A 13514-nucleotide genomic window follows, 5' to 3' on the forward strand; every position below is an offset into this window, starting at 1 on the left:
TCTCTGCTGCTTGTAGTGCTTGAACATCCGAATGCAGTGCTCGATGATGAACAGTAGGTAAATGCCTCCCAGGGCGACCAGTCCCTTCAGCACGGCATCATACTCCTCCAGAAACTTCTTCGACTCGTGCCCGTGAGAATGGCCGTGCCCGTGCGCATGCTGATGGCTGTGGTCATGTCCACCCTGAGACTATTAGTGAGGAAAACAATGGAAATCATTCCAAATTTTGACCATAACATCTACAGACATAGAAAGACTATATTCTCAGTTTAATTTTTAAACTTTCTACTAATAGATAACTACACAAACTTATTGGGTTCCTTGAATATTTTGATGCATGTATTATACAAGGTTCAAGTCATTTATCCTTTCTCTATGGTGAAAAACCAACTGGAGCCCTTCCACACACATCACCTCCACACCTCCAGTCCACCTATGCTCCCCGCATCCTCCCCTCCACACCTCCAGTTCACCTATGCTCCCCGCATCCGCCCCTCCAGACACCTCTACTGCGCTAAAGGATGGCAGAGCTTACTACATCTCCCACTAACCCTCACTGAGCCACCGACAGGTCAAGCTCTCCCATCCCTCCTGCCATTCAGCTTCCTCTACTCTCAACTTTTGTGAGATCAAAGCAGGAGCTGGAAGAATGGCTCGGTGGTTAATTAAGAGATCAAAGTGTCGGAGCCCACATGTGACTTATGGGTAGCTTTTAAATCTCACAGCACTTCACTGATCTTAGATCACACGAAGTTACTGTATTCCATGATAAAACAAATGCCTCTAAGGGTGAGAAAACTCAGTGAGAGAGATAACAAAAAGTAATGAGTCCTTTGTAAACAGAAATTAATGTCACCACTTCAACCACAAATATCTAGCAAAAGTAAAAATGAATCAGCCACTGACTCGAATGCTCACCTGTGCCCTCCCGGCTAGATGCGAGATCAATACAACGTGCCACATGCATTTCTTAACATACAGCAAAGATCAATAATCTAACACTCCTGGTACCATTTAAAACCCAATGGTTCAATTTATTTGAAAAATGCAGTTAAACTACCCGTAAGAACACAACCAAACAGGAACTGCTGCGGAGGCTACCCTCCACACTCTCAACGCTACCATCTTTACGTGCCACTTTTAGCACATCAGAAAGATTTCTTACGTGGGGCAGCAGATGAAGAAGGGCATCTCCACTCATCGTCCCTACAGCCAGCGCCACAAGGAAGGTGAGGAGGAATTTGAAGCATCCCTGGTTGATGATGGGTACCAGGATCACGCCCAGCAGGGAGAGCAGGCTGATGACAGTGATGGAGATGATGCCGCAGATCCACGCTGCAGGGAAACAGTCGCGTTAGTCCAGGAGCTCTCATTAAACAGCTGAGCGAGCCAAGGAGACAAAGACATGGTGGACAGCCAACATAGACACTTCCAGAACAATCACACATAGTGCCCATGCTTGTCTACGACATAAAGTCATTTCACAAGAGAATTATATAACTTTACAATGTATCAGCTTCAAATGAAGTGTATCCATATGATTAACAAAACAGCACCATAAACTGTAGCTTCATTGTTATAAGCAATGACTCTCAGCTAGGTGTGGCGGTTCACTCTGGTACTCTTAGCTACTTGAGGATGAGGCAGAGGACTGCCATGTTCAAGTTTAGACTTGGCAATTTAGCAAGACCCTGCAAGAGTAAAATAGAAAAGGGCTCGACCACGCGGCAGTGGCAGTGTTGGCAGGCATGAGGCCCGGTACCGCAAGGGCGTGTGAAGACCGTGTAGACGATGCCACGATGTGCACTGACATACCATCAGCTTCTCCAGAACAAATGTTCTGTGTTCACTGCAGAACATGGGAGTCAGCATGCCATGGCGCGCGCCAGCTGACAGTCAAAAGGACAGTAAGTCCTTGTTAGATCACTCAGAACACAGAGGTCACCCCAATGGGAAGCTTTGTGGCTTACTCTCTTAACAGATAGCCACTAGCAGATATGACCCAAACACGTAACTAACACCACAGGGACGAGGTCATGACACTAGACCCAGACTCAAATTTCACCATTGCAAACGTTTTGAGAAAACGAGAGAACAGAAACTCCGTTGCTTTCCAAAAATCTTAGGTCAGGGAAATATTGCAGAAGCAACAGTTCTGAAACCTAGGGATTAAAAGGAGACTCTTCCACCTGATGTTATTACATGTTATTTACAGGACACACTAATTTTTCAGGAAGAAAAATCCAAGGTCAAAGCTCATTTAATAATGACAGCAAAATCTCTGCACCTCTGTCCACTGGCGACAACAGGAAACCTATGAGAAAGCCCAGCAGTGTTAATGGGTCAAAGAAAGGGCCACAATATTTATTTTCATTTTGTGGATGAGTATTTTCTCTCCACATGTTGTGCAGTGCCGGAGGAGGCCAAAGAGGGCGTCACATCCCCAGAACTGTTTATATACGGCTGTGAGCCACCATGTTGATAGCAGGAACTGAGCCTGGGGAACAGCAAGTGCTCTTAACCACTGAGCCATCTCTCCTGCCTCAAGGGGCCTCACTAAACTTCACACCTAAGATTTTGAAGTCAGTAAACTAACAAAGTAGCTAAGGTTTATTAAAAGCACCCAAGCTCTTTCTAGCTTTAATCATATTCACGGGATAAGGAAAGATTAAAGAGAAACTGTACTAATGGGACAAAGCAATGTTGGTAACAAAAACAGAGGCAAAATGTCTTCTGCAGTCATGTCTGACTCCTTTCCAAAGATATTATCCGCCGCTGGCAATGCTCCAGCCTAGACCCAGCTTATCTCAAGACAGTGACTGGAAAGCAGCTTCAATAAAGAATTAAAGGAAGAGGCAGTAAAGTAACTGGGAAGACCAGTCTCTATTGGTGTCTGTGCAATTAAACAACATATACATTAACTAGCATAGAGTAAGCGTCTGCTCACAGAGCTGAGGTCCAGCTGATGGTGGAATACTAAGCATTCACAGGGCCTGAGTTTAAACCTAGTATGAGGGGAAAAATACTGCTTGATAAAGAGAGAAAATCCTACAGAGAAACCCTGTCTCGAAAAACCAAAAAAAGAAAAGAAAAAGAGAGAAAAATCTACTACTTAAACTTCTCAAAAGGAACACTGTCTTAAGCAGTGCTTCTACTACGCTCATGCTAACTTCTGGCTAGGAGTATCTTGGATGTGAAAATAAAAAGCCTAGGAAACATTCTATGAATTCACACAAATTGTAATGTTCTGCTACAGCAATTTCAAATGGCTCTTGGTCAGCTATCCGAGAGTCAAGCAGTCAACTGAACAAAATCTAACTCAATAGACATCAAGTTTTCAATATGCCAATGGCTGCACTAAACACACTATAGATGAATACCAGCCACCAGCAGCTGACACAAACTAATCATGAGCATGGGGAGCTGTGTGAGCCCACAGGGAACAGCTATGGCGTTGCAGCACACTTGTCTAGCTGTATAAAGATGGGCCGCATTTGTTTAGTTCAGTAAAGCTTCATGGGAATAAGGTTCCAGTCTGGCAGCTGAAGAGTTACGAGATACCTGTAGCAGTATTGTTAGGAGTCTATTTAATACCAACCAACTGTACACTCAATAAGAACTAAGACCAAATTGTTCTATTTTAACGCTAAAAATGGAAGGAAAAAAATTCCCATTTTGTTGGTTTAACTTTTAAAAAATGTGGTAAAACATCTAACATAGTATTAGCTATTTGAGAAAGTCAATTAAACACAGGAGCGAGGGACTTGCCTCAGAAGAACACGAGGGCTGGCCATAACTGGTCAGAGATGGGATGGTAACAGGATACCTAGCCCAGTCCTCAAGCTCTGACTCACTGTCTCCTTCATTCAGTCATGGTACTTCCCGAGAACACTTGGCTAAGTGTTATATGTCACTTATGATTTACTTACGAAGAGAGGTCTCACAAAAAAGAAAAAAAGATAAGCAAGACAAACTAAGGAAAATTATGCCTAAAAGTAAGAAGAAATGTTAACAGCTAGTTAATCTACATGACAGCTCCAAATCTGAGCTAACTGTAAGAAAGATGAAGATAATGTTGTATAACGACCTAAAACTATCACCAGCGCTCACACTTACCGTGAGGTCACAAACAGGGAGGAAGGGGAATCATTTATCTGCCGTGAACTGTCACCTACTGGTGATTCACAGCCACTGTAACTACAGTTCCTGGGGAACCATCTGTAACCTCAGCCTGGCACAAGGCGTATGCATGGAGCACAGACATATATGCAAGCAAATCCCTAAACACGTTAAAAGTAAATAAAAACTCAGAAACACCCAGACAGCCCCTATAGCTCAGCTATTCCACACTGTTTCACTAGCGGAACCAGTGCGACCCCTCCTGTATGTGTGCGTTACTATAAACTTCCCCTTCCAATTATTTACTTTTAATTTCTCAAAAAAATCTCAGTTCTCTACTACTATAAATTTGTGCATTTTCCTAGCAAGTTACTAATCTTTTTCATGGAAAATAACAATTCTTCTGACCCAGAAGTTGAGGCTGTTTTGAATATTCTCTATTTAGAAATATCTTTCCAGGTTGTTCACCGATTTTTAGCTTACGTAAGCTCCTAATTTCTAAATACACTAGGGGGAAAAGCATTGCAATTTTTTTTCAATTTCTAACCAAATAATTGTGTTTTTCTAATCACAATTTATGCTGTGTAAAACACAGCTGTAAAGGTATCTTTTAGAAAACTGATACCTAGCAAGCAATAAACAAACTATTAAATACAACTAGCTAATGTTCTTTATTTGTACCCAAGATACCATATGCAATAAAAAGAGCCAAGTGTCTGAAGCAAGCTCCACTTACTCCACAAATTAGATTGCTCGAAACGTTAGAGGTCTTCAAGCTTAGTTATTCCCAGCTCCTCTTCTCATTACCAGAGAGAAAATGCATTCTTTCACAAAGACGCGCTCATCTGTGGAAACTTTCTAATTAACTTGGTGCAAAGCATGTGCAAGATAGCAGTTTCCACTGTTTCAGCATTTTAATTGGCAGAAACTGCTTAGCAGCCTCTTCAGAACCCTTGGTAATTAGGCAAGGGTCAACCCTGAGACTACATGAGCCAATCCTGTGAAACAAACGGTTTCTGCCGAGCACACCACTCAGGGTACCTGGTTTACCGCAATCTTTGAACAAAGTTAATGAGGTAGTAGCTGAGTCACTATGGGAGATTTATATAAAACAAGTTAACCCTCCTGAATGGTGCAGCAGTCGTTAAAAATAATTACTAGCAGGGCATTTTCCTTAACAATTATTAACATCTATCACGACATAATTAATTCAAGCTGCATTTCTGACAATGCTAAAAACCACCTGCAAACAACTAATCAATATTCACTATTTGCAGCATACTTGATTTCAGAAACAAGCACATTTCCTCTAAGGCTTTCGAACTGAAAAGGCTGTAACTTGCAGCATGACCAGCTGCATGCCTGTCAGCTGCCTCATTTCAGTGTGGGCTATGGACAACACAGCAGAGACAACGCTAATTAAAGCCCCAGTTCACCACTGGTATGGAAACAAAAGCCCGGGGTTTTTTTTAGACTCCTTCAAAATAAAAACACTACTGGTTTTAACTAGGAATGAAACAATCTTGTTAGTTTCCATTTTTCCCTATAAGAAAAAGCACATTTTATTTCCAATTAAACTTAATCTCTAGTTCCCCTTTTGTGGCAGTGAGAGGAACTGTCGGACTCCCATCTACACAGAACAATAGACGGGAAGTCAAGAAAGAGGGCAAATTAGATCTTCTGCACGTGAACATTCAAATCCAACTGTGCTCTCTTAGCCTCTGCCCTTCCTACCAGCATGAAGCCAGGCTTGAGGATTTATCTTTTCTTTCTTTTTTTCTATTTTTCTTAAATACGGTGTCTGAACTAAGTAGTCCATGCTGGCCTTGGACTCAGAGAGCCACCTGTGTCTGCCTTTTACGTTTTTTATTACAGGGCATGCGCACATATTTGGTTAAGACTGTTCTTGAGGGTTTTCAACTACTAATCAACACAGAGAACCAGAGTCACACCAACACTCTACACCCTTCCCTCTTAGGCCTACACAAAAAGCCATTAATAAAACTGTATCCAGCTGCTCGCTTTGCTCTCGCTCACATGGCAGTAAAGCGATCAGATCCTCCTAAGAAAGAGGACCCGCAGCACCAGACAGGGACAGGGCTCTAAACACCACGTGGGAACCTAGAGCTCACCCTTCAAGGCTGGCAGCTGTGCGCACAGCCTCACAAAACAGAGAGAAGGACGTGGCTACCTTGAGGCTTTAACAAATAAATCAGAGTCAGGAACAGAAGCACAACCTGTGGTCACAGCTACAGGAGGCTGAAGCAAAATTACCTGAGCCCAAGTTCAAGGTCAGCCTGGGTAACACTGCGTGAGAGAGAGAGAGAGAGAGAGAGAGAGAGAGAGAGAGAGAGAGAGAGAGAGAGAGAGAGAGAGAGGTCCCAATAAATGTAGCCTATTATAGTTTATTTATCTAGTCCAAGGTTATTTTCCCACTGGGGAAAAAAGGGGGGCAATAATACAAACAAATGTACCAAATGCACACACTGAGAAGACTGACTGCCCTTGGTAAGAGAACATTTGCTTTTATTTGCAGTGTTCCAGGATGTTACACTATCTGTATCCCAAATAACATTCTCTTAAATGAGAATCAGATATTCCTAATAGTGTCTACTTTATCACTATGTAATAATCGTCTATTATTTAATTCTGTCCTTTACCATGCTAGAATTCAATCTTTATCCATACCCATCAATACCGTTCTAAGAAACTTTAATTACCATGCCCTAGGATCAAAACCCCCTTAGTACTTCAGCCTCAACTGTGTTCGTTATCTTAAGCTCAGTGATACACCTGTAGTTTTGCATATGGATAAGGACTTATGGAAACTACAATTTTTAGAATATTTTACTATTCTCATTACATACTTAATGAACTTCAATAAACCTCTTCCTAGAATGTAACAGAGAGCTTCTAGGCTAATATTAAACAATTTATTCATTGAATCAACACAAGTGCTTGTTTCTTATCTAAAGCTCTCCTCACATGTAGAGAGTTATTAATACCTAGTCACTATCTTTAACTGAGGGCCAACAAAAACACATTTATCTAAATCACTCGCCTTTAATCTGAGCACGCAGGAGGCAGAGGCAGGTGGGTCTCTGCGAGTTCGATGCCAGCCTGGTCTACAATGTGAGTTCCAGGACAGTGAGGGCTACACAGGGCTACAACCCTGTACAGAAACACCGGGGCGGGGGAGACCCCCTCGTGCCTACTAATAGGAAACAGGTAGATGTGCTGACAAGGGAACCCGGCTGAGCTGTGGGCGAAGAGTAAATTAGCACAGAACATCTAATGCCTGAGCTGAAACTTGGAAGGTAAAGAACGGAAGAAAAATAACAACCAGCTGTTAGCTAAGCTTACTGAGAAAAGAGAAAGGAGAGGGACGGGTAGGAAGTGAGCGAGCAGTAGAGAAAGCCTAAGGCTTCTAACCTTGACCCCATAGGGCACAGTATAGTGCACATGAAAAAAAGATGTAGCAGCAATGTAACACAAAGTATAAGCAATGTGAAGACAAGGCTAAAATCATAGAGGGAAGACAGGATTCAACTAAATCCAGAAGGAAATGGATAAGAATGAGCTACCCACAATTCTTCTCAGACAATCCTTCGTGTTTGTGGGCTGTCACGCATTAAGTGGGCAAGTTACTTCACTTCTCTATGCCTTGGTTTCTGTCTAAACAGAAAACAAAACCACATGTGAAAAAATAAAACTAAAGAAGCAATCACAAAATTTATCTCAGGATCATTTGCTGAAATTTAGTGAGGAAAAAAGCATATAAAACATTTGGCATATCAACATTAAAATGTCTTAATTATACAGGTTGAAGCCTAGCACAACTATCTACTGTCTGGTATGATAGGAAAAATAATACTGCCCGCCTTCTAAGAATGCTGGGAGGAGTGAATTAACTGAGTTTAGAAGACGGGCCTGCGAAAAGTGTTTATAAAGCAAAGAAACAACATTACTAATGCAATGTCAAAAACAAACCACTTCTATGCGACAGGATCTCACTCACATCTTAGAAAATAAATCGAGTTTAAGTGTCAGAAATGCCTTGTAAGGAGGAAGAACATAACAGGCAAGAGGAAATGAAGCTATTCCGACAATCACAAAGCAGGACGAACATAAGCAAAGGTGACAGTCAAGTCCACGGGGTTAGAAAATGTCCAGATTAGACTCCTGGGTGCCCAAGAGAAAAAGGAGAAACATTATAGAAGGAAGGAAGTTCTCACTTCTCTCAAAAGAATGGTGGTGGAGTTCAGGTCCACGAGAGCTACAGTAAACTGTCACGCAGTAGAATTTTGTGATGTTAGGAGAGAAGTCCTGTGGACAAGGCGAGAAGTTACTCTGCCCCTGGCCTAGGAGGAGACAACAGACAGTATTGGTTTCACCCCATCAGAACCTGGGGGAAGTGGCCGGGAGGAAGCTGGGAGCCCAACCACAGGCACAACAGAGATGTTCCCACTCTTCAGCCTCTAACCTCCTGTTCACTCTTTGAATCCAATCATCTTTGCTTTCACAAAGCCCTACCCCTGCATAAGATCAAATAATCGTAACTTCAGATAACTTTAGAGGGTCCATTATTTACAGGTGCTCGTCAAGAAGATTTTTACTTCCTCTTTAATTTTGTTCTCTGTCCAAAAAACCATTCCTCTAAGACGACCAGAAGAATAAAATTAAAATTTACTCAGCCTCTTCTCTCCAACTGTATTTTATATGCATATCTAAATATGATAGAACATTAAAATCTTACACTAAAAAACAACAAGGTAGTATTCCTTTTTAACTAACACAGTTTATGAGACACTATGAGTACTATCTAAGGAAGAAAAAAGGGTCTCTTACCTGACGCCCCTATATTCGCCTTATCTTCAGGAACCAGAGTTTTATCCTTGCTTAAATCTTCAACTAAAAGTTTGTCAAAATGCTCAATACAAAGTCGGCTGTCAATCTGATAGAGCAATGCAGGGCAAAGGTACGTGAACAAATCGGGGGAGATGGGAGAGTTGGCGCCAAGACCAAAGTGTTTTAACAGCTGAGTGACGTTCAGACACTGCCAGGAAATGGAGAAAAGAAAGTGAGTGTAAGCAGGTCTTCAGATTGTGCAGAAGTAAATTACTGTACAATTAAAACATTTCAAATAGCCCTTGAAAATAATGCAATACAAACACATAAGAATCATCCTTTCCACAGGAATTTATGTAAAGATTTAACAGGGATTCATTCTACTAGATTACTCAAGGCTTTCTAGAGGTTCTACCCATTTTTCTATTCTAACACATGGAGATTCACAGAGATCAGAAGGGCTCTTCCTTACCAAAATGCAGCATCGATGACACAAAAACCATCAGCACAGGCATGTTTCCTGCCGAAGGCATGCCAGGAGAGTGTTATATTGAATAGTCGGGGACACTTTAGCTCAATGAGTTTGATCAGCACAACAGGAAAATAGTAACAGCAACCCACTAGAACACACACACACACACACACACACTCTCCTGTTCTAGTCCAGTGTGCCATGTGCACTGAGGGAAACAAGGACGATGAAAAAGGGGAGTAGCTGGGGATTGGGTTTAATCTCAGTACTATGTGTGTGTGTGTGTGTGTGTGTGTGTGTGTGTGTGTGTATCCACTGATATTTCAAAAACAAAGCAGAAAGCAGTTATACAAATTTGGATCTATCATATAAAGTATAAAGTAAAAATTAATGTCTTATATTAAGATTAAGGAACTAGATCCTTTCTTTTCTTCTTATAGCTACCTGGTCTGGTTACATACTTCTTTATTGCCTAAGTACCTCCATCTTTTCAGGAGCTCAAAATAACCATGTCATACAAAATCAAAACCTACTCTCAGGTCTTAGTAACTGTGAGGTACTACCCTACTCAACGCTCAAAACATTTTCACAAATTCCAGGGTGCGGGGGCGTCAGATCTGCCAGGACAGCAGCATGAAGACCTCCTGAGTCTGACACACTGAGCAAATATGAGAACACAGCATGATATCACATAGGGAAGGCATGGGGGTCTTACCCATAATAACAAATGAACACTTTGAAATCTCATTAAAACTTTGACGTAGCTTCTTGTTAAAACGACTGTTTGTAACTGACGGCATCAGGTGTCTGCTGAGTTAGCCAGGAAGAAGGGCAATGAACTCGCGCAGATGCACGTAATCTCGAAGGCAGTCAACTCGCCCTCCCCTCCCTCCCCCATCTGATGGTGCTGCTCACCGTTCATACAAACAAACAAAGTCAAAGCGCTTCTGAACTTGAACGGGACCGCTAGAAATCAGAAGAAAAGTAGGACTGGCAGACATATAACCCAAGACTACACTTTAAAAACCAAGGAGGAAACAATCAAAAGTGCAAAGCCCTCCACAGCCTGAGGACTGAGGAGAACAAGAGCATTCCCGGAGTCAGGGCACTTCCCACCACTCATCGCTCCATCCAGCCAGGCCTGGGAAGGCCTAAGCAACCACGGAGAGCACAACAGGCCTTATCATAAAGAAACGAGACCAGAGGCCCAATGCATGCACAGAAGCTCAGAAGATAAAACGCTGGAAACCATTAATGGATTTCAATACATTAATAATTATGCAACATAAACTGTTCTGGCTACTTTCAAAAAGGCCAGGTTGTTCAAGAGAAAACATGTTTTAATTTTCAAATATTTAAAAACCAGCCATAGTATTAATTAACAGTGACAACTGTCAATTAGAGTCGGAATTCCTAAAACAACATTGCAAAAGAAACTAAGAATATATTTCCAAACAACATTTAAATATTTAGACTTGAGGAATACAAATTTGAGAATAAATAAAACAGTGACTAAGAATTTCCAACATTGAGGGCTGGAGAGATGGCTCAGAGGTTAAGAGCATTGCCTGCTCTTCCAAGGGTCCTGAGTTCAATTCCCAGCAACCACATGGTGGCTCACAACCATCTGAAATGAGGTCTGGTGCCCTCTTCTGGCCTTCAGGCATACACGCAGAAAGAATTTTGTATACATAATAAATAAATAAATATTAAAAAAATTTTAATTCCTTAATCCTACTTGACGTTCCACAAGTAACTACTCCTTATCCAAACCTAAACTGCTCCACAACTACCCGAGAACCACCAAGGACTACCACGGCCCCACGGAATCCGTTTTATACCTACTTCATGTTGGCGGTCATCTTCACTGTGGTCTTTGTGGCTAGCAGTGGAATAAATTGCACTTTTTTTAACATGCGGAGCTTCTCGCTTTCTCGTATGCCGAAGTTCACTGTCAATATCAGGATCAAGATCTTGGTGTCCGTGGGCATCACGCTCTGGAAGGTGTGCATGCGGATGACCCGGGCTATGTGCACGGTCAGGCTTGTGAACCCGATTATGCTCGTATTGCTCACTGTGGTCATGGTTGGGGAGGAAACCTGGTGTGTTAGCTTCCGAGTTTTCTTTCTTCCTCTTCCCTTTTTCCTTTTTCCTGACCTTCAACGGCTTCACTTCAGACTGTTCTTGGGTTCTGTTGGTCTCTGTGGAAGGTCCGTGACCCGGCTCGCCGTGCTCACTGTGAGGGACAGAATCATTGTGGAGACGCTGAGTCGTGTTCTGATCCAGGTGGTGATGTGAGCGGTGGCGATGACGGAGGCGGTGACTGTGGTCATGCAGGTGTTTGTCATCAGACTTGCTGGGGACTTCAGCCGCCTCTTTCTCCGGATCGCACCTGTGGTTTCTCTGTGCAGGCACACTGGTCGCAGTGCGGTTCTCGGCGTTGAAATGACTGTGGGAATGCTGGCGGCTGTGTGAATGAAAATGCTTCCCCTCCTGAACCGCCAGAATGTCTAAGTGAGACACATGATCGTGGCCCAGATCCTCGTGATTAATCTCAACCACTTTGATCTCTCCAAGGCCCAAGTTTGTTAAAAGTTTCTCCAGCCCGAAAAATGATAATCTTCCATTTTCACCATAACGGTCAAAAAGTTTGTCAATATAGTACTTCTTTTCATTTTCAGCATCCTGTACTGAAAACTTGCTGGACTCCGACTCCGTCATCCCACGGTGGTGTCTGTGCAGCTCCTCGGGGCCATGGTCATGGTCGTCATGGCAGTGGTTGCAATGATGGAAAACAAATGTCAGCAAACAAATGAGGCAAAATTTTGTGTGTATGTGTACCTTCATCTCTACTCCTCCTAAAGAGATCGGAGAGAGATGGTTAGTTTACACCTGGGTACGGTCAACACAATAACGTTCTTTTACATTTGCCAAGGCACTAAACATTTCCTTCCTGACTACAGTCATTCTCTGCTTCAAGACTCCCTCTGAAAAACAGCCCCTTTTATTTAATTGTGTTAGTGAACAGCACTTTTCAATTAATACAAATTCTCAAGACACAGGACAGTTTTAACTATTTTGAAAACATAAAGACTCTCTCTATGTATTTTGTTTTATTGTTGGCTTACTTTCAGTCTAGTCCTCTACAAACAAGGTAAAACAAAGCTCCTCTGTTCCTGCAAACAGGGGTCATGGTTAGGGCAGCAATACGGAAAGAAATAAGATGGTTGAAATGGGGACTAGAAAGATAGCTCAACAGTTAGATCCTAGATAGAGAGATGATAGCTACACATAGATACATATTTATCTACCTGTACAGACTATCTATATAGACAGGTGATAGACAATTGTACATATAGACATATCTACCCGTATAGACATATCTATCTAGACAGGTGACAGACAATTGTACATATAGACATATCTATCTAGACAGACAGACAGATGATACATGGCTTTTGCAGAGGACCCAAGCCAGTCCCCAGCTGTGGTATCAGGCAGCTTACAATCTGAGGATATTTCAGCTCCAGGGAAATATAATGACTTCTGGCTGCCGTGGGCTAACTGAACACACACATAAACCTCCCCACAGAGACATGCACACATAATAGAGCTTTTAAAAATCACTAAAATTGTTTTTAAAAAATCAGGAAAAAATCTCTCATTAGAAGCAAATGCTTAGAATTAGATAAAATAAAAATCCAAGAGTAAGTAACTTCCTACAGTTGCTTGATATAATAACTTAAAATCAAATGTATTTTTTGTTTATTTTTATTTTTGTTTCTGAAGGCAGGGTTTCTGTGTGGCCTTTGTTGTCCTGGAACTCATTCTGTAGACCAGGCTGGCCTTGAATTCAGATATCCACCTGCCTCTACCGCCTGTGAATGCTGAGATTAAAGGCGAGTGCCATCATCCCCAGTTCAAATGTATTTCTATAAACAACAAAAACTAGAGCATGAACTAGTAACTAATACCTTTATTAATAGCCAACAAATAGCTAGGAATAAATTTAACAAACAAAGTCTAAGGAAAGGTTCAAACACAGAAAAGGTTCCCACTCTACTGAACAAATTGA

At 41.9% G+C, this 13514-nt stretch overlaps 1 protein-coding gene across 7 annotated transcripts in view; it reads right to left on the minus strand.

Moving 5' to 3' along the window:
- The window catches only part of Slc39a10 (solute carrier family 39 member 10), a 79390-nt gene that overhangs the window by 10862 nt on the left and 55014 nt on the right, over positions 1–13514 (minus strand). For all 7 annotated transcript variants that reach the window (XM_050159214.1, XM_050159211.1, XM_050159216.1 and 4 more), the window contains exons 2-5: positions 11285–12297; positions 8968–9175; positions 1166–1335; positions 1–189 (exon numbers count right to left, since the gene is read on the minus strand). In XM_050159214.1, coding sequence (XP_050015171.1) covers positions 1–189; positions 1166–1335; positions 8968–9175; positions 11285–12297 — 1580 coding nt within the window. The remainder of the gene's footprint in view (positions 190–1165; positions 1336–8967; positions 9176–11284; positions 12298–13514) is intronic.

The sequence above is a fragment of the Alexandromys fortis genome, unplaced genomic scaffold, assembly GCF_014885135.2.
Source record: "Alexandromys fortis isolate MF-2015 unplaced genomic scaffold, M_Fortis_MF-2015_v1.1 scaffold_65, whole genome shotgun sequence".
Lineage (NCBI taxonomy): Eukaryota > Metazoa > Chordata > Mammalia > Rodentia > Cricetidae > Alexandromys > Alexandromys fortis.